A 25,757-nucleotide genomic window follows, 5' to 3' on the forward strand; every position below is an offset into this window, starting at 1 on the left:
AAGGTGACCCGACAGACCCCAGGAAGACCCTGCCGAACGCTCCTTAATTTCACATTGGCTGCAAAAAACTTAAAGGGAAAAAAAAAGCTGTTTCCATAGCAACTGGGGCAATTTGGAAGGGATCCGACCGAGCAGAGAAAGGCTTTCCCTGGCCCCGTGTGTCAGATATGAAAATAGAAAGAAGCTTTCGGATTTAATAAGGTCACGCAAGGAGCAGGGGAAGCGAAACATTCATTTGTCCTAGTCGGGGGCTGCTGTATACAACGTAGGGACGAAAGATTCGGCCGAATACCAAACCAAATCGTAATTTGCATATGCAAATTAAGGGTGGGAAGGGGAAAACATTTTTTACTTCCTTGTTTTGTGACAAAAAGTCACGCGATTTCCCTCCCTGCACCTAATTTGCATTTACAAATTAGGATTCGGTTCGGCCGAGCAGAAGGATTCGGCCGAATCTGAATCTTGCTAAAAAAGTCTGAATCACGAACTGAATCCTGGATTTGGCTAGTTACCCCCCTCTGTATATACAGTGAATAAAGTACCCCCTCTTGTAAAATATAAGGATATTATAAGTTACCGAGGAGTTTCATGACCATATAAAAACACGAGGCCGAAGGCCGAGTGTTTTTATACAGGTCATGGAACTCCAAGGTAACTTCTAATATCCTCATATTTTGCAATTGGGGGTACTTTATTTATTATAATATACAAGTTTCAGTGAGTCATGTGACGGAAATGACATCAGAACTCACCGTTTATAACTGATGACATCAGAACTCACCGTTTATAAGGATATAATTTACAGGATATTCATGGCTTTTGTGTATTATAAGTTAATACTCAATAGGTTTGATTAGTGACACGGGGATGGGTCAAATGGTTCAGAATCTGGCATAACAAATATGTCCTCCCATCCATGGCTACTGGGTATCAGCCCCCTCCTCCCAGATTTCTTAAAGGAGAACTAAACCCTAAAAATGAATGTGGCTAAAAATGCCATATTTTATATAATGAACTTATTGCACGAGGCTAAAGTTTGAGCTTGTCAATAGCAGCAATGATCCAGGACTTCAAACTTGTCACAGGGGGTCACCATCTTGGAAAGTGTCTGTGACAGCAGCACAGAGCATGTGCAGTGAATCAGCAGAAAAGAAGATGGGGAGCTACTGGGGCATCTTTGGAGACACAGATCTTTACTGCTAAAGGGCTGTGGTTGCCTTGGGCTGGTACAAAAGCACAAAACTAGTGATGGGCGAAACGGCGCAAATTCGCCCATCACTACACAAAACATCATGTACAACATTTCTAGCTACTTCTTTAGTTTCTTGTCCTATAAGGTTCCATGTTGTCTCCTTGCATTTCTGGACCCTTAAAAGGGCGGGTCACCTTTAAGTTAACTTTTAGTATGTTATGGAATGGCCAATTCTATGCAACTTTATATAGTTTTTAAATCATTTGCTTTCTTCTTCTGACTCTTTTCAACTTTCAAATGGGGGTCACTGACCCCATCTAAAAACAATATGTATTGGGCGTATCGGAGGAAACCTACAAAGACACGGGGAGAATTGGCAACTTTCTACACAATGTCACACATTAAAGGGGTGGTTTACCTTTAGGTTAACTTTTAGTATGTTATTAGAATGGCTAATTCTAAGCAACTTTTTAATTGGCCTTCATTTTTTTCTTTTTTATAGTTTTTGAATCATTTGCCTTCTTCTTTCCAGCTTTTAAATGGGGGTCACTGACCCCATCTAAAAAACAAATGCTCTGTAAGGCTACAAATGAATTGTTATTGCTACTTTTTATTACTCATCTTTCTATTCAGGCCTCTCCTATTCCTATTCCAGTCTCTTATTCAAATCAACGAATGGTTGCTAGGGTAAATTGGACCCTAGAAACCAGACAGCAAACTGGAGAGCTGCTGAATAAAAAACGAAATAACTCAAAAACCACAAATAATAAAAAATGAAAACCAATTGCAAATTGTCTCAGACTATCGCTCATTACATTATACTAAAAGTTAACTGAAAGGTGAATAACCCCTTTATGATTTATATGGCTGCTCAAAAGTGGATGACCCACGGCCTGCAAGCAACAAAAAAGGGATCTGTCTCTTCACTGTAAAAGATAATAAACAGGCCCCAAGGAGCATTCTGTACAAGTATTTACACTAGAAGAGAAACAGTATACATTTTCCCTTTAAAATGTGTGCTCATCCATTCAATGCCCTGGGCCTTAAATAATTCGTAATGGAAACAGAAGTTATTCCTGCAGATAGCCACTGATAAGCCTTCCTGATGAATATAGCCATGGGTAGCAGTCTCAATCCTCTCCATGAGTCTGAAAAGGCGTAAGAGTTAGTAGTCGTATCCAGCAGTGTTGGGAAATGTCAGTTTTTACATATATACATATTTATTATTTTTGCATATATATATATATATATATATATATATATATATATATATTTTTTTTTTTTTCTGACCAGCACCTGGGTCTCTACTCCAGTAAGTGTGTGCCACAGCCTTCCACATATATATATATATATATATATATATATATATATATATATATATATATTTATTTATTAACTATTCCTTATCAGGAATGAGGTATGGAAGAAAGGACTCCCACTGAGGTTCTATGGAAATACTGTATATATACATATGACTCAGTCTGCAGTTCGGTGGTTTTGTTTCCCTTTTAATGTCATTCTGAAATATCTTCTCCTCTCTCGCACTTCCCGCTGTCAGTAGATCTGAGGAGCTGCCACACTCACTATCATTTCTTCCCCAACGAGAAGAGACAGCTGGCACACTGTGAGAAGGGAGTAGTCTCAGCCTCCCAATATTTCTGTCTCTCAGGGGACAGCTGACATGACAAGCACTGCCAGGCACAGTGACGGAGAAGAACTGTACCCGCTATTAACATTGGGCTGTAGGCAGGGTACCTATTTAAAGGGACCGACAATAGTAGGGCTTATGAAAGAATATATTTGCATTTTTTGACTTATTTAGCTTTTTATTCAGCAGCTCTCCAGTCTGCAATTTCAGCCATCTGGTTGCTAGGGTGCAAATTACCTTGGCAACCATGTACTGAGTTGAATGACTGGAATATGAATAGGAGAGGCCTGAATAGAAAGATGAGTAATAAAAAAAAAGTATACAGCCTTACAAAGCATTTGATTTTTAAATGGGGTCAGTGACCCCCATTTGAAAGCCGGAAAGAGTCAGAAGAAGAAGGGAAATAATTGAAAAACTATGAAGAAAGAAGACCAATTGAAGAGTTGCTTAGAATTAGCGATTCTATAACATATTTAAAGATAATGTGGCTGGTTGGGATAACAGGTAAGATTATATATATATAATCTTCAAAGTGGACCAGCACACCAGATTTTCAATCAAAGAAAAGTTTATTCAAACATCACTGTGTGAAGATTATAAGCCTTGATTGACCAAGCACCCACCTCTGCCTAACAAGGAAGGAGTGAACTTATATATATATATATAATACACAAAAGCCATGAATATCTTGTAAATTATATCCTTGTAAAAGGTGAGTTCTGATGTCATCAGTTATAAACGGTGAGTTCTGATGTCATTTCTGTTCAATGACTCACTGCAACTTGTGTATTATAATAAATAAAGTACCCCCAGTTGCAAAATATGAGGATATTAGAAGTTACCTCGGAGTTCCATGTACTGTATAAAAACACTCGGCCTTCGTGCTCGTGCTTTTATATGGCCATGAAACTCCTCGGTAATTTATAATATCCTTATATTTTACAAGAGGGGGTACTTTATTCACTATATATATATATATATATATATATATATATATATATATATATATATATATATATATATATATATATATATGTATATATATATATAAAATACACAAAAGCCATGAATATCTTGTAAATTAAATCCTTATAAAAGGTGACTAGTGATGTCATCAGTTATTAACAGTGAACAGTGATGTCATTTTTTTTCACATGACTCACTAAAACTTGTGTATTATAATAAATAAATTACCCCTTGTTGGAAAATATAATGATATTAGAAGTAACCTCGGAGTTCCATGACCTGTATAAAAACACTTGGCCTTAAGCCTCGTTCTTTTATATGGTCATGAAACTCCTCTGTGACTTATAATATCCTTATATTTTACAATAGGGGGTACTTTATTCACTATATATATATATATATATATATATATATATATATATATATATATATATATATATATATATATATATATATATATTATATCAGTATGAAAGAAGGGGGGCACACTTTTCATACAAAGGAATGGGCTGCACCCCTGTTCATTGCCTGTGTTAGCTACTCCAAAAGGGGTGTAGTTCACTAGAAGCTGTATATAAAGGAGGGAAAATGAATAATATGAAGGAAGTGTGCCAGCACCCCAAAGAGAGAGAGTCGCTTCTTATTGGCTGGTTGTTCTATGTGGCTCCTTTCTGGCAAGTTCTGTAATCGGCATCACATTCCGACGTGGCTCATTCTGCACAAAGAAAGCTTTTAATTGCAGGCAACAAAAGGCAACGGTTAATGGAGTCTCTGTCGGGAGACAGTGGGGGAGGGGGGATTAAGGGACAGAGAGAAACCCTTGGGGGGGAGCTGGGTCCTTACTGTACGCAGGACGATATCCGAGTATCCAGGAGAGAGAGAATATAGGTTAATGTTCAGCTGACACAAAGAATTATCTGTGCCGACAGAGAGAGACTGGAACAAACACCCTCTGGGGGGTAACTGCACCCTGCCCAAACTTGGCAGGTGCCCCAGGTGCTCTACTCTCATGGGGGGAATTATGTGTGTCGTTTCATGTATTACTCTACAAATAATAACTGTCACTTCAGGAATTTAGTTTCTGTCACGATTTTTATAATGTTGTTTTTATTTCTAAATGACACAGTTTACACTGCAAATAATTCACTCTACAATATAAAATTTCATTCCAAACCCAAAAAATCTATTTATTTAGTTGTAATATTGGTGTGTAGGTGCATCTCAGGTCATTTTGCCTGTTCATGTGATTTCAGAAAGAGCCAGCACTTTAGGATGGAACTGCTTTCTGGCAGGCTGTTGTTTCTCCTACTCAATGTAACTGAATGTGTCTCAGTGGGACCTGGATTTTACTATTGAGTGTTGTTCTTAGATCTACCAGGCAGCTGTTATCTTGTGTAAGGGAGCTGCTATCTGGTTACCTTCCCATTGTTCTGTTGTTAGGCTGCTGGGGGGAAAGGGAGGGCGGGATATCACTCCAACTTGCAGTACAGCAGTAAAGTAAAGTGACTGAAGTTTATCAGAGCACAAGTCACATGACTGGTTGCAGCTGGGAAACTGACAAAATGTCTAGCCCCATGTCAGATTTCAAAATTAAATATAAAAAAATCTGTTTGCTCTTTTGAGAAACGGATTTCAGTGCAGAATTCTGCTTGAGCAGCACTATTAGCTGATGTAAAACATGTTTTCCCATGACAGTATGCCTTTAAGGTGTGTGTTTTCAGGTTGGGGGTTGGTATATCTGTATTGGGGGGGGTTAATATTTTTTACCCCTCCAAAAAAAGCATCCAAACCTTTCTTAAAACTATCTACTGTATCTGCCGCTTCAGCCCCCACTGTAAAAATCCCATTCCTAGTTTAAAATGAAGTATCCTTACTTTTGATCTTATGGGGTGCCCCTCATGTTGGCATGTTGCACAGATTGCATGGCACCCTTCTCGTGGGTTATCCACGCCATAGCTGCAGGAGACATTTCAAGCTTTTAAGGCATTAAGCACAGGGCTTCCTTGTCCCAGTCACCATTGTGTTCTGCACCATATGACAGATGCACCATTAACTGGCACGAGGGTACAGAATGCAGCTGCTATGCCCCGGTGCCAGGAACACATTGAGCTTTAAAGCTTGGTGCATATCCTGCTCTACGTTTGCAGCTGGCACAATAATTATTCAGATTTAAGGGAGCCCTTGGGCTTTTGGATTGCCTAGGGGAGGCTATGGATTAGCCTAGCATTAGACAGGATAAATAGTTCTTTGAAATGGGAAATCTATTGCGTTACTTATAGATAACCATTATGATGTTGATAATGTAAGGTGTTAAAGAAAAGGCTAAAACTAAGTAAGCTTTATCAGAAAGGTCTATATGAAAACACCAGTAAACCCTCAAAGTAATGCTGCTCTGAGTCCTCTGTCATTTCTTTCCTTCTATTGTGTACTCATGGGCTTCTGTATCAGACTTCCTGTTTTCAGCTTAAACCTCCAGGGCTTGGGCTTGAGCATGCTCAGTTTGCTCCTCTCTCCCCTCCCTGCTGTAATCTGAGCCCAGAGCTATGAGTGAGCAGGGAGAGACTCAGGCAGAAAGTGATGTCACACCAAGCTAATATGGCAGCTGCTATCCTAAACAAAAAGAGAGTTTCTAGAGCTGTTTACACAGGTATGGTAAAGCATTCTGCAGAATAAATATAGTCTTATAGCTTATACTATTGTGGCTAATCTATTGGCAATAAACTGCTTTGATAGCTTTCTTTCTCCTTTAATCACCCGCCTCGCCCGTACCCCCACGGATCATTATAACGGCACTGCTCTGACTGATTACAGACTTAAATCTGCTTTGCCACCTTTCAGCACCACTCGATAACATAACACAGATTCTTGGAAATGAAGAATAAGAGAGATGGCTATAGTGTATAATGAGCCCGTATATGTCACCTCTACGGACGCAAGGGGCTCTGGGTAATAAACTGCCTCCATGAGAAGCCTGAGATGACTCGAGGGATTAGCAATAATAACCTGCTTTGAGTCATAAGTGCTCACACATTTCAGGAGGTGGCGGCGAGGGACGCCAGATAATAACCTTCTTTATCACATTGTCTCAGCCGAGCGCCAAACATCAGAGAGGTGGCCAGAAGCCTGACGATGACGAGGAGATGTCATTTAGCGAGGTTGTCGGCGATAAAACAGAGGCCACATTTTTAAAATGGGATACTGAATGCGAGAGTTATGTGCTGAAAGGGCTATGCAAAAGCATTCGAATCATATGAAATGGTGCAGCAAATTAGATCTGCAGTTATTTAGCTTTTTATGCAGCAGCTCTCCGGTTTGCAATTTCAGCAAACTGGTTGCTAGGGTCCAAATTGCCCTGGCAACCACACACTGATTTGAATATGAGCCTGGCATTTGAATAGGAGAGGCCTGAATAGAAAGATCAGTAATAAAAAGTAGCAATAGCAATACATTGGTAGCCTTACAGAGCATTTGTTTTTTAAACCCCCATTTGAAAGTTGGTAGAAGAAGGTCAGAAGAAGAAGGCAAATCATTTGGATAAATAATGAAGACAAATTGAAAAGGTGCTTAGCATTAGCCATTCTATAGCGTACTAAAAGTTAACTTTAAAGGTGAACCACCCCTTTAACTAACCAGCCCAAATCACTGCACCTGTATTGGGTACATAGAAGAGTGCAGATTATTGGCCCATAAAGAGAGCCTACCCCCAGAACCAACCAAATACTTAGAAAATTCTGTTGACGACGACTGTGTGGGGAGCATTGTTACTGTCCTCTGGTGACTGGTCTAGATAAAGAGCAAAAATGATCATATCATAAAAATGTGGCCCCGTGGTCAAATCGGGCAAAGATCCACTTGTTTTGGCAATGGCAATCTCACCAAACGAGCAGATCTTCCAGTGTGTGCCCAGCTTGGTGTAAGGTGAATAGACCCCTTGATATACACTACCTATGTTGCATGCACAGAAGCATTATGGGTTCGGGATGCACCGAATCCACTATTTTGGATTTGGCCGAACCCCCGAATCCTTTGAGAAAGATTTGGATGAATACCGAACCGAATCTGAACCCTAATTTGCATATGCAAATTAGGGAAGGGGAAAACATGTTTTATTTACTTGTTTTGTGCCAAAAAGTCACGCAATTTCCCCCCTCATCCCTAATTTGCATATGCAAATTAGGATTTGGTTCTGCCGGGCAGAAGGATTCGGCCGAATCCTGCTGAAAAAGGCAGAATCCTAGCCGAATCCCGAACCGAATCCTGGATTCGGTGCATCCCTATTATGGGTAAGAGTCTGCTGACAGGTAGACAATACACGCTGAGCTTAATTCACATTAATAAGGTTGGCACTAAGGATCTCTGGATCCAGACGGTACCTTGTGGGCTCTGGCACTTCTCCTCGTCGCTGTTATCCAGGCAGTTGTTCTGTCCGTCGCACACAAAGCTCTTATCGATGCACAGGTTGTTCTTGCAGTGGAAGCGAGAGGTGGAGCAGAGCAAAGGGTGGGCAGCTGAAAAAGACATTAAAGAAATGGTTATGCTTCTTGTGTAGGGGGTATATGCTGTAACTGCTTTATATCACTAGCTGCCATCCCCAGTGCTCCTGCAGGGGGCAGTCTTTGACTGCAGAGGCAACAAAATTAAAATAGTTCCCCCATTGAAGTGGGGCGATGGGTGTTGGGAGGGCCAAGTCGCTATGTCTCACCCCAGCCTAAAGGTGGCCATAGACATAACAATTACGATCTTTCTTGGAAAAGATCTTTCATAGAAAGATCGTTTAGTTCAATACGCACGTGTAGAGATAAATGGTCAGATATACATATAGAAACAATAGAATTCTACCTGTATCTGACCATTCAGCACTAACAATGGCCGATGTTTGGGTCCCTTCAAAGGCACCCAATCAAAATTTTCCGTCCAGCCCAATCGACGAGTCGACCAATATCCGTCTTCTGCCGATATTGGTTGGCTCTTTTCCCACTACACACACCGAATATCGTACAAAAGTTTGTTTCATACGATCTGTTTGTCTATGGCCACCTTAAAGGAGAAGGAAAGCTACGGAGGTATTTTATTGCCAATAGATTAGCTGCAATAGTGCAAGCTAGAATGCTATATTTATTCTGTACAATATTTTACCATACCTAAGTAAAAAGCTCTAGAAACTCTCTGTTTGTTTAGAATAGGAGCTGCAGTATTAATGTGGTGTGACATCACTTCCTGCCTGAATCTCTCCCTGCTCTGGGCTCAGATTACAGTAGAGAAGGGAGGGGGGGAGGGAGAGGAGCAAACTGAGCATGCTCTTGCCCAGGGCAATGAGGTTTAAGCTGAAGGCAGGAAGTCTGATACAGAAGCCCATGTGTACACAATAGAAGGAAAGAAATGCAGTGTTTCTTTTGACAGGGGACTCAGAGCAGCATTACTTTGGGGGTTTGCTGGTATATTTAGATGGATCTTTCTGATAAGGCTTACTTAGTTTTAACCTTTCCTTCTCCTTTAAGACTGAAAGTTCTATCAATACAGGGCAAGCTGTGCATTTCCGTACATTGGCCGATGCTGACAGTTTTAGTTTAGCGAGAGCGGACGTGCTCCGCATTGCAGATCCCTAAGAAAGAGCAGTTTTACCTCTGCCCTATAATCCCCAGCTCACAGAACAGAAGAATAAATGACTTCAGGCTTTCATGTCTGAACTTGCCTGTGGGTGTTCAGAACTTGCTGGGTGGTAGCTGGAGGGATTAGTTATGGTCTGTTTAGGGACACTGAGCTTAAAGCATTGAGTACGCCTCCGCAAAAAGTAAACCTTAAAAATAAGTGAATATAGAATTGATGTGGGGGCTATTCTAAGCACTTTTGCTATGTTCATTCATTTTTTTTTAATTATAAGATATTAAGGCATGTTGCTCTCCAACCCCCCCTGGATGTTGCTCCCAGTTGCCTCAAAGAAGGTGCTTATTTTTGAATTCCTGGTTTGGAGCACGTTTTGGTTGTATAAAAATCAGGTGTCAAACAGAGCCTCCTGTAGGCTGACAGTCCACATAGAGACTACCAAATAGCCAATCACAGCCCTTATTTGTCATCCCAGAAACGTTTTTGTGCTTGTGTTGCTCCCCAACTCTTTTTACATCTGAAGGTTGCTCATGGGTAAACAAAGGTTGGGGATCCCTGTATTAAGGGATACATGTACTGTTAATATGAATGAATGTTGTTACAACAGCGCCACCTGCTGGTCAGTTTCCCACCAGTCTGACCAGCAAGTAGTCAAGGAAGTTGTCAGGAGAAAGAAAGAGGCTGATGTTCTTCTGCTTAGGAAAGATGTGAGAAAGGTTTCTATTTTGTTTCCTAAGCAGAAGAACATCAGAGCAGCCTCTTTCTTTCTCCTGACAACTTCCTTGACTACTTGCTGGTCAGACTGGTGGGAAAATTACCAGCAGGTGGCGCTGTTGTAACAACATTCATTCATATTAACAGTACATGTATCCTTTAATATCTTAGAATTAGAAAAAAATAATAATGAATGTACATTGCAAAAGTGCTTAGAATAGTCCCCTCATCAATTTTATATTCACTTATTTTTAAGGTTTACTTATCCTTTAAGCCAAACTGCACATTCCTGGAGTTGAAGGTCCAGAAGAGCTTGGAGGCTTTCATACAACATCATGGAGTATTTGTTTTAACTTATGCTCTTCACTTTGGGGGGGGGGGGGGTTAACCACAAAAATACCTTTAATCATTTAATCACTATGAGCTCCATAAGCCTTATGGTCTGTAGGACATCTGGGCAGTGACCTTGGCCTGCCATCCTGCAAAATGTTCACAGTCTTCATTTCCATTCTGTTTATATGAAGGTACATATTTATGTATGGTGTAAGGTTCAGAAAACTTTTGGGACTACAATGTTCCTTTAAAATGCATATAAAGGCAAAAAAATAAAATCCCATTCTTACTTTCTGTAATGAAAAAGAAACCTATCGCCAATATACTTAAATTAAAAAATGTTTTTATAAGAAACCTGACTGTATGCAGTGAAATTCTCCCTTCATTTACTGCTGTGGATAGGAATTGTCAGACGGTCCCTAACTGCTGTGCAGGGAAACAATCATACTTATGAACAGCAGGAGGAGCCCCCGTCTTACTTCCCAGCCATGCAGAACTCAAGCAGCTTTGTTTGTTTCCCTGTAGAGCAGTCGGCGACTGTGTAGAGATTTGGATTCTATTTTATTTTTGCCTTTACATCCCCTTTACTGTTTCCAACTCCAGCTGCAGGGACAAAGATTTAAACAGATAAACTGGGATTCTATGTGGATAATTTATTTTTTATGCATAATTCATTTTTTTAAATTTATTTCTGTTTTGATAATTTGTGATGATCCCTAAGCAGCCCAGATCACACTGAGCATGTGCACAGTCTTGGTCTTGCAAAGATGTATAACAAAGTTACAAGATGGTGACCCACTGTGGCCAACTTTGAAAGCATAAATCATTTGTTTGATTAGGCTTGTGGTGCAGTAAGTTCATGTTCATGCTTAGTATACAAAATACAGCATTTCTAGCCTTATTCTATTTTAGACTTTACTTCATCTTTAACAAACAGCTTTTATTGGGGGTCATCTGGGGTGTGATACATTCCCTGTATAACCCAACATGCCACTGAACTACAACTCCCAACTGAGTGCATGGACAGTGTCTCATAAAGAGATACGTCCAATGGTCTCCTTTGATAAATGAGCCCCTATGTATCTTTCCCCGAGTGTGTGTACGAAATGCGTTGTTCATCCTAATGTCCCTACTCACTGCAGTTCTCCTCGTCGCTCCCATCCGGACAGTCCTCGAAGCCGTTGCACTGAAAGCGGCCTATGATGCAGTGGATGCCGCTCATGCACGGGAAAAAGTTTGGTCCACACTTGGATTTGGCTTTGGCTGTGGGGACAAGAACAGGCAGGTGAGCATGAAAAGGAAACGAATAGGAAAGGTGTAATGGAAGAATGGAAGAGGTAAATTTATTATTAATATTATAAGTACTAAGGGAGACACTAATGGTTCTTTAATCATTGAGATTCAGATAAATTTTGTTCATAAGGCTGCTATAAAAATTCTCAAATACAGCCGACCCAGGCAGTGCCCAGTCAAGTGGTGCATGTAGTGAGGCACCTGCCCTGCCGAATCTCTAATAAGCCATTTTCTGTCCAACTTCCTCCAAATTCATTTTCTCTCCCTCTGGAACTTGGAAACATTTCAGCATCTCATCTTATTTGCTCTGGCACCAAAGAGAGAAAACAAGGCCCTGGCAAAGCTTTATTTGGATCACAGAGAAGACGACAGAGATCACTTTCATGGAAGGTTTTAGCTTCAGCTGCAGCTCTCACAATCCACTGACCTCTTACGACAAAAATAAGACAGAGAGAGGGACCAAGGGAAGGAGAAGGAAGCCAAGTTGCTCTTTTAGAACAAGCCAGAATTGCTAATCCCTGGCCATAAAAGGATTGACCCCGCAGCTTTTCTCATAAATAGAACAGATCTGAGAGGCTACAAGTGACAGGAGACAAAGTCTTCTGTAGGTCCTGACGTGTATCAAAGTAGAGAGGTTGGACCTCTAGGGGTACACACAACTTTGACTGGGGTGGTCAAGACTTAAGGTTATTTAGGATAAGATGTGGAAAGAATTTGCTTCCTTAGATACTCCTGGAAGCTTATTATATTTCAGCTGAACCCGAATCATTTGTTAAAGATACCTGACTGAATTCAAACCCTAATTTGCATATGCAAATCAGCGAGGGGGAGAGAAAACATGTTTTACTTCCTTGTTTTGTAATGAAAGGTGACATGATTTTAAGAATTCAGATTCGGTTCGGCCAGGCACAAGGATTTGGCCGATTCTGAGTCCTGCTGAAAACGGCTGGATCCTGTCTGAATACCGAACCGAATCTTGCAATTCCAATTCTGTCTTTTATCTGTTCATATGGGTGGGAGATGCCTTTAGACACTATACAGACATTGGAAGATGTAAGCATGCTGGACAATAAATGTTAAAAGTTGGGGTGAATGTTTATTTACTTGATATTTCCAGAAGCCCAGCCTGAAGGCCAACTGGGGGGCAAAATGTCTTTGCTGCTCCTGAATATTCCTGAAATTAGAGCTGGATGAGGGGCATAAGGGCTTTTTTTATTATATAAGCTTAAATAGATTCTAAAACCTAAATTTAAACAGCAAAAGCACCCTCCCACCCACTCAGCAGTAAATGTCAAACGTTTTCCAGTTCAACCCCACTTGAAGGTCTTCTCTTTAGTCAGGGTCCTGTCCCCCTCCATAAGATGAGTTCATATAAAGGAAAATATCAGTGTATCAGTTATTCAGCCATAGTTCAAGAATATCTATGGCAGCAAATACAGTCACCCCAAATATCACCCTAACTGACCTTCCAGTGGGGCTTTTGTGTGTATCAAGGAAAGCAGATGAACGTTCTTCTCAATTCTTTCCCTAGGCTGAGCCCCCTTGTCACTGCTCCAAGCCCAAAGCAGGGGGCAAACCCCACAGTTTGTTATTACTTCCCTAGTTGTGGAAGCTGATGCCATTCCACTGGGGTCTATAGTAAATACCTTTGGCAAGACAACAGTGGCAGCATTGGAGCAGAAAGGACTTGTATGGCAACTCGGAGCGCTTTGTTTTCCAAAGTCGCCCGAAGTTGCCTCACGAGGAAACTTCGGCGACTTCTGAAAACGAAGCGCTCAGAGTACCATCCTGCTGGCGATTTACAGATTCTAGCTGGCGGGACGGCATTGCGGGGAGATTAGTCACCTGAAGAAGAGGCAATTTGTCGCTGGGCAACTAATCTCCATCAAATAGCATTGTGTGCTTCTACCTAAAGACCATTATAAGCCTAAGGGCAGTGACACACGCTAAGATTCGTGGAGATTTAGTCGCCAACCGACAAATCGCATCTTCTTCGGCGATTAAATCTAAATCGCCGGCGGATGGCACTCGGAGCAATTCATTTTCCCAAGTCGCCAGAAGTTTCCTCACGAGGCAACTTCGGAAACAAAGCACTCCGAGTGCCATCCCGGGGATTTAAATTTTAGCTGGCTGGAAGGCATTGCCGGGAGATTAGTCGCCCGAAGTGGCTTGGTGACTAAATCTCCCCAAATCTTAGCATGTGTTGCCACCCTTAGGTTTATAAAGCATATCTCCCAACACTTCTGAAACAAAAAAGTTGGCGTGCGTTGCGTGGGGAAATGTTTTTGACCATGCCCCTTTTTTGTGGCCACATCCCCTAATTACCATGTTAATTTTACAAATTTTCACAGGTTATAAAAGTTTGAACATTTCTGTGGTTTTTTTCAGTTATTACAGTCTTGCTAATGAAGGTGAATTGCCCTTTAGGGTTAGTTCAGACGAGGAGATTCTGGGAGATTTTGTCGCCTGGCGACTAATCGCCTCGTCTTCTGAGCGACAATCTCCCCGAACTGCTTCAGCGTGTTTTCCCATAGGCTATAATGAAAAGTTGCCTGCGCTAAAGCACACGCGGCGTTTTGTTTTCCATAGTCGCCCGAAGTTGGCTCACGCGTGTGCTTTAGCGCAAGTGACTTTTCATTATAGCATATGGGAAAACACGCTGAAGCAGTTCGGGGAGATTGTCACTCAGAAGACAAGGGGATTAGTCGCCAGGTGACAAAATCTCCCCGAATCTCCTTGTGTGAACTAACCCTTAAGCTGAGTCTAACTTTTCCCAAGGCACCTGTTGTCATATATTGTTAAAATTACTTATCTAGATACCTTTGAATTGTTACAAATTTATCTTATCTTCTGTTGTGGCTGTTTTGGGCTCTCTGCCAAAAGCCAATTAAGTTAGAAACGTTGTTTCTTTTTCTGGCTGTTCAGTGCAGAGAAAAACAGGAATTTCCAGTACAAATGAGGGACTGCGGGTTGAGCTGTCAAAAGAGTGACTGTCCCTCTAAAAACGGGACAGTTGGAAGGTATATATAAAGGTCTTTAAGGCTAAGGCCACACTAGGCGATAGCGCCGCGATTTGACTCGCGGCGACTTTTCGCCGCGACTTTTAAGCCGCAATCGCTGGGAAACTTTTGCGCTGGCGTCTATGGGGAATCCAGCGTAAAAACACACGCGGCGATCTTTTTTCTATTGTCGCTCGAAATCGCCTAGCGAGGCAATTTCGAGCGACAGTAGAGAAAAGATCGCCGCGTGTGTTTTTACGCTGGCGATTTTTCGCGATTCCCCATAGACGCCAGCGCAAAAGTTTCCCCAGCGATTGCGGCTTAAAAGTCGCGGCGAAAAGTCGCCGCGAGTCAAATCGCGGCGCTATCGCCTAGTGTGGCCTTAGCCTAAAGAAAAGAATAATCTGTTCAGCTAATAGATTTCTCACCGAGCTCTTGGCACCACCGGATATTAAGTCATTACGGCACTTTATGGCTCTTTGCTTCGGTGAATCGCCACCGGCCATTCTAAACTGAATTAACAAGGGTAAAAACTAGATAAGCCATGTATATGCCATGTAGTGGGGAAACCCCCCCGAGCCTGGCACTTGTAGTTACCCTGGCATCACCACTCCCTGCCTATCTGTGTGACGTCCAGTGGGAAAATGAGGGCAGGAGCCTCTATGACTGAGAAATGATCGTGGGATTGCCCATTGTACATAGACAGGGGGATCTCTCTTTCCTTTGATGTGGATTTGAGTGTCTCAGTATGTCAGAGCAGGCTAATCCCTCCCCCTGCTGTGGCAGACATAAAAGCCTGGATCTAACATGTCTGCCTGGTCACATGACACTGCACCAACATGAAGTGTGTTTATGTGAGCTTAGCTGCCTTTCTGAACAAGGGGAGGCATCATAAATCAGTTCTCTATGGGCCCTTGTTACAAGTTAAGCCTCACATGGGCTCCTGATGTGAAATTCCATCCCCAGAGACTTTCCCTTCTTGCCCACAGGCCACTCACATACTGACCTGCAATGGCGGCCATTATCATGGCCCTGAAAATAAACACTACACTCTGTCTCATATTGTACAAACAGGACATGTGCTATTTACAAGGGGTCTCATGTCTCAGCCTCCAGGGTTTTAACTGTTTACAAACAGAGGTGTCTGTGGGGGGTCCATACAGGGGTGACTCCTGCAATGTTGGTGGGCACCGGCCTGTGAGAAATGAATCCTGAGGTAAATAGTCTCCATATTGGAGGTTATCTGTAGTACTGTGGCTTGGCAATGATATGATTCTTGAGGGAACTGAGGCGTTAAGGGCAGAGACACACGCTGCTATTTCAGGAGATTAGTCGGCCAGCAACAAGTCGCTTCTTCTTCGGGCGACTGATCTCCCTGAACTGCCTTCCCGCTGGCTAGAATGTAAATCGCCGGCGGGATGGCACTCGGAACGCTGCATTTTTCAAAAGTTCACTATATAAAATATGCCATTTTTAGCCACATTAATTTTAAGACTTCAGTTCTCCTTTCAGCACGATTTTGCTTTGAGATGACCAACCAGCAAGTCTTCAGTGATATCCAGTATCCTTATATTTTACAGCAGGGGGTGCATTATTCCATATATATATATATAACAGACAAGTCATGCAGGGTTCGGTGCAGGAAATAACTGAATGGTACTGAACATGCATTGCTATATGACCTATAAGTGAAAAAAGATCTGGGGGAGGCTATTCACCTGTCAGCATGGATCTGATTCGCTTGTGCTGTGCCTCTGCTGCTGACCCAGATAAAGACAAAGAGGAAAGAGAAGAACTGGAAGTGAATGATGATAGCTGAGCCAGAGACATCGAGCCCAGAGCAATGACAGATATTAAATTCTACATGCAAGAAATGCACAGCCTTTTGTGTGGGTGTTATGGGAATTCTGTATTTCAGACACTGTAAAGGATAATAATCCAGTGTTTCTGCCAAGTGATATTAAGGAGAATATTGCCCTTCTGCATCAGGGCAGCGTGTGATCCTTTGTCCTCTGCACAAAATAATCCCATGGGGGCTCAGTGTGATCAAATTGCACCATTGCATTAGGAGGAATGCTGCAGGCTGCACTAGTTGTGTCCAGCCATGTAACCCACATCCAAATAAGGTTGCCACTTTTTTTGGAAAAAAATACTGGCCTTTCTATATATTTATCATTTTTATCAATAACATTGAGATCAACCATCATTTTTACCCGGCCAGGTGGCAATCCTACATCCAACTGAAGTGCCAATTTGCCATTTAGATTTAAAAAGTGTCCGGTTTTACAAGGTGGAGATGGTAACCCTACGGGGTAAAGATTGGGACCCTGTGCTATACTCATAGATCATTTTCTGGCCCCCATTATATTATAAGACTACACACAATGGTGGGTTTATATATGAGATCAGGGGAACAGGCCAAGGAGCGGTTGGGGAAGTGACCAACTTGAGAATGCATGTTAATATATAAATCTATTGCAGCTGATATCACTACATTTTCATTATTTTCCAAATATGTATGTGGGTGAACTTTTACCATTGGAAGGTACATAATAGTCAAAAATCCAAATATATATATAAATAGCATCACAAATAGCATGTGTATGTTTGCCCCATACACCGAAATCTTGGGAATTTATACGCATTCCTGCACAGGCTCCATCTGCTCAGAACAACATCCCAGCGTGTGCTGCGTTCTGAATCTTTAACTCATTAACCCTTTCAGCCGGGCAACCAACAACCACTTAATACACTGTCGATGCAGTAAGCAAGGATGCTGGGAGTTGTAGCTCTCAGTAGGGAGGAAGACTGCAGAGGTAACTTTCCGCACATAAAAAATATATAAATATATATTTAACTGTGCTGGTGCCTAAAGAAGCTTTATACATTATAGCTCTACTGTAATAACAGCTATATTGTATTATTGCCACTTCTGGTAGATTACTTTCAATTGGATTGCAAGCTCTTCAAGACAGGAAACTTATTATTTTTATGTCTCTTAAATGTAGCACTTTTCTTACATGTACAGCACCACATATACTAGACGTGTGAAATATAACCAGATATACATACCCGGTCCATGCATTATGGCTAATAGTGTGCAGAGGTCTGCTGCAGTTCAGAGCTTGACCAGAAGAGGCAGTAGTAGCATGTGCCTTACACAATATGGGCATAGAACAGGCAATATAATACCATGTTCAGTGACAGGGCTGATCCTTTCAAATGTGGGGCCCAATTGGGACCATGTTGGCGGGGCCCCTAGACAAAGTGTTGCTGGCTACTGACACACCAAGTATTTAGGAAAATAAGGGCATACAGGCACAAAATAGAAAGGAAAGGGGCAGACAAGGTAAGAGAGTGAGAGGGATGAAATAGGGGCACATAATAGGGGCACACAGGGTAAGAGAGAGGGGGAGGAAATAGGAGAGTGGACTGGGCCAATTAGTTTGGGGCAGGCTGGGCCGATTCAGCTTGGGAGCAGGCTTGGTTGAATTGGGGCAGGCAGGGCCTATCAAGGTTGGAGGAAAACTGGGCCAATGAGAGTTGGGGGATAGGCTGGTTTATAAGAGTTGGGGGTGGGCTGGACCTATGGATTTGGGGATGGGCTGGACTCTCAAAGTTGGGGGCAGGCCAGGCAGCATCATGTGCTAAGGGAAATATCTGTGCTGCCCTGTGGTGCGGGGCCCCCAGAGGCACAGGGCCCTATTGGGCCCAATTGGTCCAATAGGCCTAAGGCCGGCCCTGTTCAGTGACATTGTCCTTCTTAACTGAAATAAATGCCCAGTCCCCTAATGACAATGGGGAGGAAAGCAGCCCAGAAACGTAATTGACGGCAGGTAGGGAATGAAAGGTCTATGCTGTGGGTAGGAGAAGAGGGATTCCAACTGTTAATACAAAACAAGCAATAGAAAGGGAAGATAAGTTGTTGGGGCGACTTACGGCATTCTTTCTCGTCGCTCCCATCGAAGCAATCTGGGTTCCCGTCACACTGCCAGCCTCCCGGGATACAGTGCCCGTCACTGCACATGAAGTTGCCCGGGATGTTACACTCGGTAGTGTAGTTATTGCCGGGTAAAAGCTGGCTCTCTGTAGGAAAATAGACAGGGGTAGATGTTAGCATGTGTCCTCTTGTAAACTACAACTCCCAGCAAGCTTACAGGGGTTGTTCACCTTTAAATTAACTGTTCGTATGATGTAGAGAGGGATATTCTGAGACAAATTGCAATTGGTTTTCATTTTTTATTATTTGTGGTTTTTGAGTTATTTAGCTTTTTATTCAGCAGCTCTCCAGTTTATAATTTCAGCCATCTGGTTGCTAGGGTCCTAATAATCCTAGCGACCACGGACTGATAGGAATAAGAGATTGGAATATGAAAAGGAGAGACCTGAATAGAAAGGTGAGTAATAAAAAGTAGCAATAACAATAAATATGTAGCCTTACAGAGCATTTGTTTTTCAGATGGGGTCAGTGACCCCTGTATGAAAGATGGAAAAAGTCAGAAGGAGAAGGCAAATAATTAAAAAACTATAAAAAAATGAATAATGAAGACCTTTTGAAAAGTTGCTTAGAATAAGCCATTCTATAACATACTAAAAGCTTAAAGGTGAACCACCCCTTTAAGAAGCAAACTGCCCATATACAATAACTGTCAGGTAGTCTGGTTTTTGCAGGGTGTATCCAGCTCACAAGCACTCAACCCAAATCTTCCCCTAACTGGCTTTTGAGTGGACCTAGCTCAAATGAGCTTACTGGCATGTCTGGTGTTAATACAATGCCCTGAATCTGTTGCCAGGCAGAAATAGACCCTAATATCAGAAGGAATAAAGCGATGTACATAAGATCACACTCTATTTTCATACATAGCACCTCCCATTCCCAGGGCACTGATACATTTCTGTTAAAGGAGAAGGACTTAATAATTAAAAACAAAAAACAGGACCGATTGAGGATAAGTAATAAAAATCCCGGCTCATTTAATCATTACCATGCAATCTGTTGCACACCATATAGAAGCACGGAAGCGAGAGCGCAGCTTTATACCGTATGAATATTTTACGGGATGTAAGTTAAAATGGAGGTTCCTGGAACAAACTGTCAGCTGCCCATCTGTCGCCAGTTAAAGTGACAAAATACCAACTTCAGCTTCCTCCTACCCAAACACTGAACAGATTTCAAAGGGAATGTTATGTTACGTGCAATGTCATTTTGGTTTCGCCGTGATTTACCGTATTGATGCGTGTGTTCATAATGAGGCGGTTAAAGGGTAACTAAATTCTCTGACTTATAGCTTGCCTTTTTTTGTATTTTTTTTTATTCATTATATATTCTCTGCAATGAGCTTACTGGCATGTCTGGGGTTAAAGCAATGCTCTAAATGGATTGTATGCAGTGATCTTCCTGGCATGCCTGCAGTGAATGCAATGCTCATTATCTCAATGCTCAGCAGTGAGTGAGCATACTGGCATATGGGAGGCTGATGCAATGTTCTTTTTTTTAAATTAATAATTTTTATTGAATTGTTTCAATTATATTCATAGCGGTTTTGGCACAATGTGCAGTGATATATATGTATTGAAGACAGTGATCTATATTGCATGATGCTGATATCTGGCCAAGCCCCCACCAAATATTGTTCAGAAAGGCCATGGTTTTGGTTACCTGAACAGGTCCTGGAGCTGATTGCTTAGTTTAACCTGCTTTCAGGAATATTATAGTCCTTTCCAATTGAACTATAACACTTGGGGGCAGATTTAATCAAAGGTCTGGGTACATTTTCAAATTCCAAAAAAAAAAAATCAAATTTCAAGCTATTTTTGTGTACTTCGACTAGGGAATATTCCAAATTTGATAAAGATTCAAAAATTCGAATGTCGACTTTTTTCATGTACTGTCTCTTTAGAAATTCGCCATTTAAAACCTGCCGAATTGCTGTTTTAGCCTATGGGGGACCTTCTAGAACAGTGATCCCCAACCAGTAGCTCGTGAGCAACATGTTGCTCTCCAACCCCTTGGATGTTGCTCCCAATGGCCTCAAAGCAGGAGCTTATTTTTGAATTCCAGGCATGGAGGCAAGTTTTGGTTGTATAGAAACCAGCTGCACTGCCATACAGAGTCTCAATGTAGGTTGACAATTCACACAGGTGCTACCAAATGGCCAATCACAGCACTTATTTTGCACCCCAAGAAAATTTTTCATGCTTGTGTTGCTCCCCAACTCTTTTTACGTTTGAATGTTGCTCACGGGTTCAAAAGGTTGGGGATCCCTGTTCTAGAACCTATTTGGAGTCAACTGGTGGACTTTGAAAAAAGTTTTTTTGGGGAAAAATTCCGATTCGAATTCGATCGAATATGCTCTTACTTTGATGCATACGATTCAAATTCGTACGATTCGAATTCGGCCGAATACGGACCTATTCAATCGAAAACGGACCTATTAGGCCAAAATAAAACGTTGACTTAATTTCAGTTGGTCTTTTTGAATTCCAATTTCTAAGTTTTTCAAATTCGAACCCTTGATAAATATGCCCCTTGTATTCTACACAGTTGAACCCCCGCATAGGACCCGCCTCCTATAGCTGACACTCACCTGTCCGACAGTAGCTACACTGACAGCCCCACGACTGACGTTACACTGTGTTGTACCATCAGCCGTCATTTCTCAGCAGGGATAATACATCACAATCTGGCACTTTATACTAATAACTGTCAGCGAATCCAACTCTCTCGCAAGAACTACTGGTGCTTCATTTCATTTGTGTCAAGGAACGATTCAGTCGAGTGTCATCCCTACAAAAAGGTTCCTTAGCATTTTCCATTTGGCCCTTCCTCTGTTGCTGAACTGCAATTCCCTACATCCCTACACAGAGTCCAGACGTCCCTGATGGAGGACGTTAGAGATGGGCGAATACATTTCCGCAAATTTCTGCGTTTTGCTGCCGGCGAATAAATTCACAAAACTTCTGCTAAAATTCCGCGGCAAAAATTCACCGGCGTTAAAAAATTTGGACGCGCGTCTGAAAAGTCGTTTGTGTGTCAAAATCAACACTGTTCGGACGCCCATTGACTATAACGCCGGCGTCAAAATTTATATGGACGTCAGTTTCCGAGTTTCACAAATTTTTCGCTGTTTTGCTAATTTCGCTGGAAATTCTCAAATTTTTTTGGCGAAACGTGAGAAATTGTCCCCACCACTAGAGGACTTGTGCTTTGATGCGGTGCATGTGCTGGGGGTACGGCAATTACATCTAATATATATAATATATTATAAGGGCCCATGTTATAGCCACTTATGCCACTGAGACTCTGTTTGACAAACAATAAGGAAACTTCACCCCCTGAAATTCCACAGCCCAACGAAGGGTCCTTTCATCTTGGCCATTAGCCAGCCCCCCTCCCATTAGCCCCCGTTAATAATTTAGCTTTTAAAAGGACTTTAATTGAAGGATTTTCTCTGTGTCCATTATCTGCCGATTCTTTCAGCCCCCCTCACCCTTGATGGACAAAGAGACATCACCTTCTTTCCCTTTAAACAATTTTCCTTTTGTTCTGGGGGTCCTTTAACTAAAGCACAAAGGTTTCTGGGTATAATCTATGAAACAATTTGAGTTTGTACTATATATATATATATATATATATATAATTATACAGGTATGGGACCCATTATGCGGAAACCTGTTATCCAGAAAGCTCCAAATTACTGAAACGCTGTCTCCCATAGACTTCATTTTATCCAAATAATCCAAATATTTAAAAATGATTTCCTTTTTCTGTGTAATAATAAAACAGTAACTTGTACTTGATCCCAACTAAGATATAATGTATCCTTATTGGAGGCAAAACCAGCCTATTGGGTTTAATTAATGTTTATATGATTTTCTAGGTATAAAGATTCAAATTACGGAAAGTTTCGTTATCCAGTAAACCCCAGGTCCCGAGCAGTCTGGTTAACAGGTTCCATACCGGTACATACTTATATAGTCTCCCCTGATTATGTAATGAGATTCTGTGATATTGTGGTATAATTCAACAACGTAGAAAGCATTACTGGCATTTCCATATCTATCCTCTGCTATAGTGTCCAACTGTCTGTGACAATATAAAGGCACAAGGCTGCAGGCTGGGTTATACAGGGAACTCTGAGTATCACTCATGTATTATAAGGGATAATGTACCCCCTACTGTAAATGATAAGGATATTAGAAGTTACTGAGGGGTTGTCCTGTGACCATATAAAGACACAAGGCTGCAGGCTGAGTTATACAGGGAACTCTGAGTATCACTCATGTATTATAAGGGATAATGTACCCCCTACTGTAAATGATAAGGATATTAGAAGTCACTGAGGGGTTGTTCTGTGACCATATAAAGGCACAAGGCTGCAGGCTGAGTTATAAAGTAACTAATTGTATTTGAAGAGGCCAGAGGCAGGGCAATAACTATATGTTCGGTCTGCAAAATCCTCACGCTGTTGTTAAAATGAATGTGCATCTTAGATTATTTAACCCACGGAAATTATTCTAGTTGATAACATTAAAATATTCTATATAAATAGATATTAAAAAACCATTGGGATATAAAAGAAAGACTGTTGCTCTGTATGGCAGAGAATGTGCACATATAAAATCCTGGAGTTGATTCGGAGCTCACATCCCACCGGGGTCGGTAGAATACATGAATATACGTTTAATATTTTAATATAGAGCTGGAGCGGCGGCACAAGAGAGATGGGGGCTGATTAAACCTGACAGCCCACTCCGCTCTGCACCTGGGGCATCTCCTCAACTTCATCCCCCCCTGCATGAATCATTAAGCTCCACTTAAAACCCCGGCTGCCGGAGCTTCGCACTATTCAGGTGTTCGTTATGCTCGTTTATTATATACAGACATGAATCAGTAAGTCACAAATCCTAATGGTCTAATTGCCTTATTGAAAGGGGCTTCTAATTCTTTCATATACGGGGACCTGTTATCCAGAATGCTCGGGAGATGGGGTTTTCCAGATAACGGATCTTCCCATAATTTGGATCTTCATACCTTAAGTCTAATAGAAAATCATGTAAACATGAAATAAACCCAATAGGCTGGGTTTGCCTCCAATAAGGATTCATTATTTCTTAGTTCGGATCAAGTACAAGCTACTGTTTAGGAAACCATTTTTAAAAATGTGGATTATTTTGATAACATGGAGCCTATGGGAGACAGTCTGTTTCTGTAATTCCGAGCTTTCTGAATGCCAGGTTTCTAGATAGCAGATCCAATACCTGTAAGCTTCCATTGGTTCTTGTTGAAGGTAAGTAGGAAATTCTGGGAGCAAAGGGTTGGACATGACTGACACAATGTAGAGAGGGATATTCTGAGACAATTTGCAATTGGTCTTCATTTTTTATTTGTGGTTTCTGAGTTATTTAGCTTTTTATTCAGCAGCCTTCCAGTTTGCAATTTTAGCAGTCTGGTTGCTAGGGTCCAAATTCCCCTAGTAACCATGCATTGATTTGAATAAGAGACTGGAATATGGATAGGAGAGACGTGAATAGAAAGAGGAGTAATAAAAAGCAATAACAATAAATATGTAGCCATACAGAGCATTTGATTTTTAGATGGGGTCAGTGACCCCAGTGCTGTTTCTGATGAAGGAGCTGCCTGAGGCGACTCCTGCAATGCCGCCCCCCCTCGTCGACTTACCTGTCGGGAGGGGAGGCAGGAACACTATTGCGGAGAGCGCAATTGCGCTCTCTCGCAATAGTACAGCCGAATTTCCGGTTTAAAAGGTGCAGGAGCGGCTTTTTGCCGCCCCTGGAATCCTCTCTGGCGCTGCCGTCTGAGGCGAGGGGCTCAGCTTGCCACATTGGCGGAGCGCCCCTGAGTGACCCCCGTAAAAAATCTGGAAAGAGTCAGAAGAAGAAGGCAAATCATTTAAAGAAAAACTAAGACCAACTGAAAAGTTGCTTAGAATTAGCCATTCTATAACATACTGTATAGTTTTAGGTAGGAAGACATCACAGCACACTAAGGGGTACCACAAAGTGGGTCATTAACACCAAAATCCAATCCCAGCACTATCAATAAGGAAGTCCCAGCTGTAATTCCTTCCCCACAGGCAGACGGGACAATCAACAAAGACGCACTCACTTGAGTCACATGCTCTTAAGAGACAAGTCTCTGTTCACATTTCGGATCGTTTTTTTCCCCCCGGAGCGGTTCTGGAACGCTATGAAAACATTTGTTGCTTTTTTCTATTTTTTTTTTTTCTGACCTACTTTTTTTTTAAGGTTTAATTTGCAACATAATAATTGTATGGGCAAATAAAAGCACTTAGCGCAGATGTAAATTACGCCGCGTTCATTCCCCATTCCGCACGACTGCGACTATAAAAAAGCGTCTGTCGTCGCACTGGGACATTAAAAACCGTTCTCTCCATCCAAAACAAGAAGGAAGGGGGGCTTATTTGCCGGGTTGGGGTAACAGATGTCTCCTGTGTGTGGCGGTACCAATGGCAGCCTGCGTATAAGTGTATTGTCGGAGCAGACGCCACATTTTAAGCTCAGTACATGATGCCATGCATGAATTTTTAATTTGGAAACAAAGCAAGTGCCATTGAAGAGCTGCTGGCGGTGACAGTTTGGAGGATGTGACTTTATCAGTTTTGGCCCGACGACTTAAAGGGATTCAGCAGTCGGAATTCAAAGCAGTGACTTCAGACTGAGAACAATGTGATACGAGGTTCAGCCTTGGGAAAGGGCTTTGATTTTACTGCTTTCCAAAATTATTGGCACCTTTTGTTTTTGCATGGGGGAATCTGTTTCCTGGTACTCACTTGCCTACTACTTCTATTTCCTGCCTGGCAAACAGCAGAAGGCCATCTTGCTTAAGGGCAAATGGGGAAATGTTGAATATTCGCTGTGGTTTTAGTACCTGGTTGGCTGGGAGATAAAAGGATTTGGCATCTGTCTGATGGGGCCCAGTGCTATTTAATGACAGAAATCATGGGGCCCTAAACTGCAGAGGTAG

General features: G+C 41.8%; 1 protein-coding gene across 2 annotated transcripts in view; it reads right to left on the bottom strand.

Annotated features, from left to right (window-relative positions):
• Positions 1–25,757, bottom strand: part of ldlrad3.L (low density lipoprotein receptor class A domain containing 3 L homeolog) — a 58,533-nt gene that overhangs the window by 24,693 nt on the left and 8,083 nt on the right. The window contains exons 2-5 of one of the 2 annotated variants that reach the window (XM_041589754.1): positions 18,689–18,835; positions 16,468–16,506; positions 11,595–11,720; positions 8,180–8,314 (exon numbers count right to left, since the gene is read on the bottom strand). In XM_041589754.1, coding sequence (XP_041445688.1) covers positions 8,180–8,314; positions 11,595–11,720; positions 16,468–16,506; positions 18,689–18,835 — 447 coding nt within the window. The remainder of the gene's footprint in view (positions 1–8,179; positions 8,315–11,594; positions 11,721–16,467; positions 16,507–18,688; positions 18,836–25,757) is intronic. The other variant, XM_018257321.2, reaches the window with a different exon arrangement.

Source organism: Xenopus laevis, chromosome 4L (assembly GCF_017654675.1).
Source record: "Xenopus laevis strain J_2021 chromosome 4L, Xenopus_laevis_v10.1, whole genome shotgun sequence".
NCBI classification, from domain to species: domain Eukaryota; kingdom Metazoa; phylum Chordata; class Amphibia; order Anura; family Pipidae; genus Xenopus; species Xenopus laevis.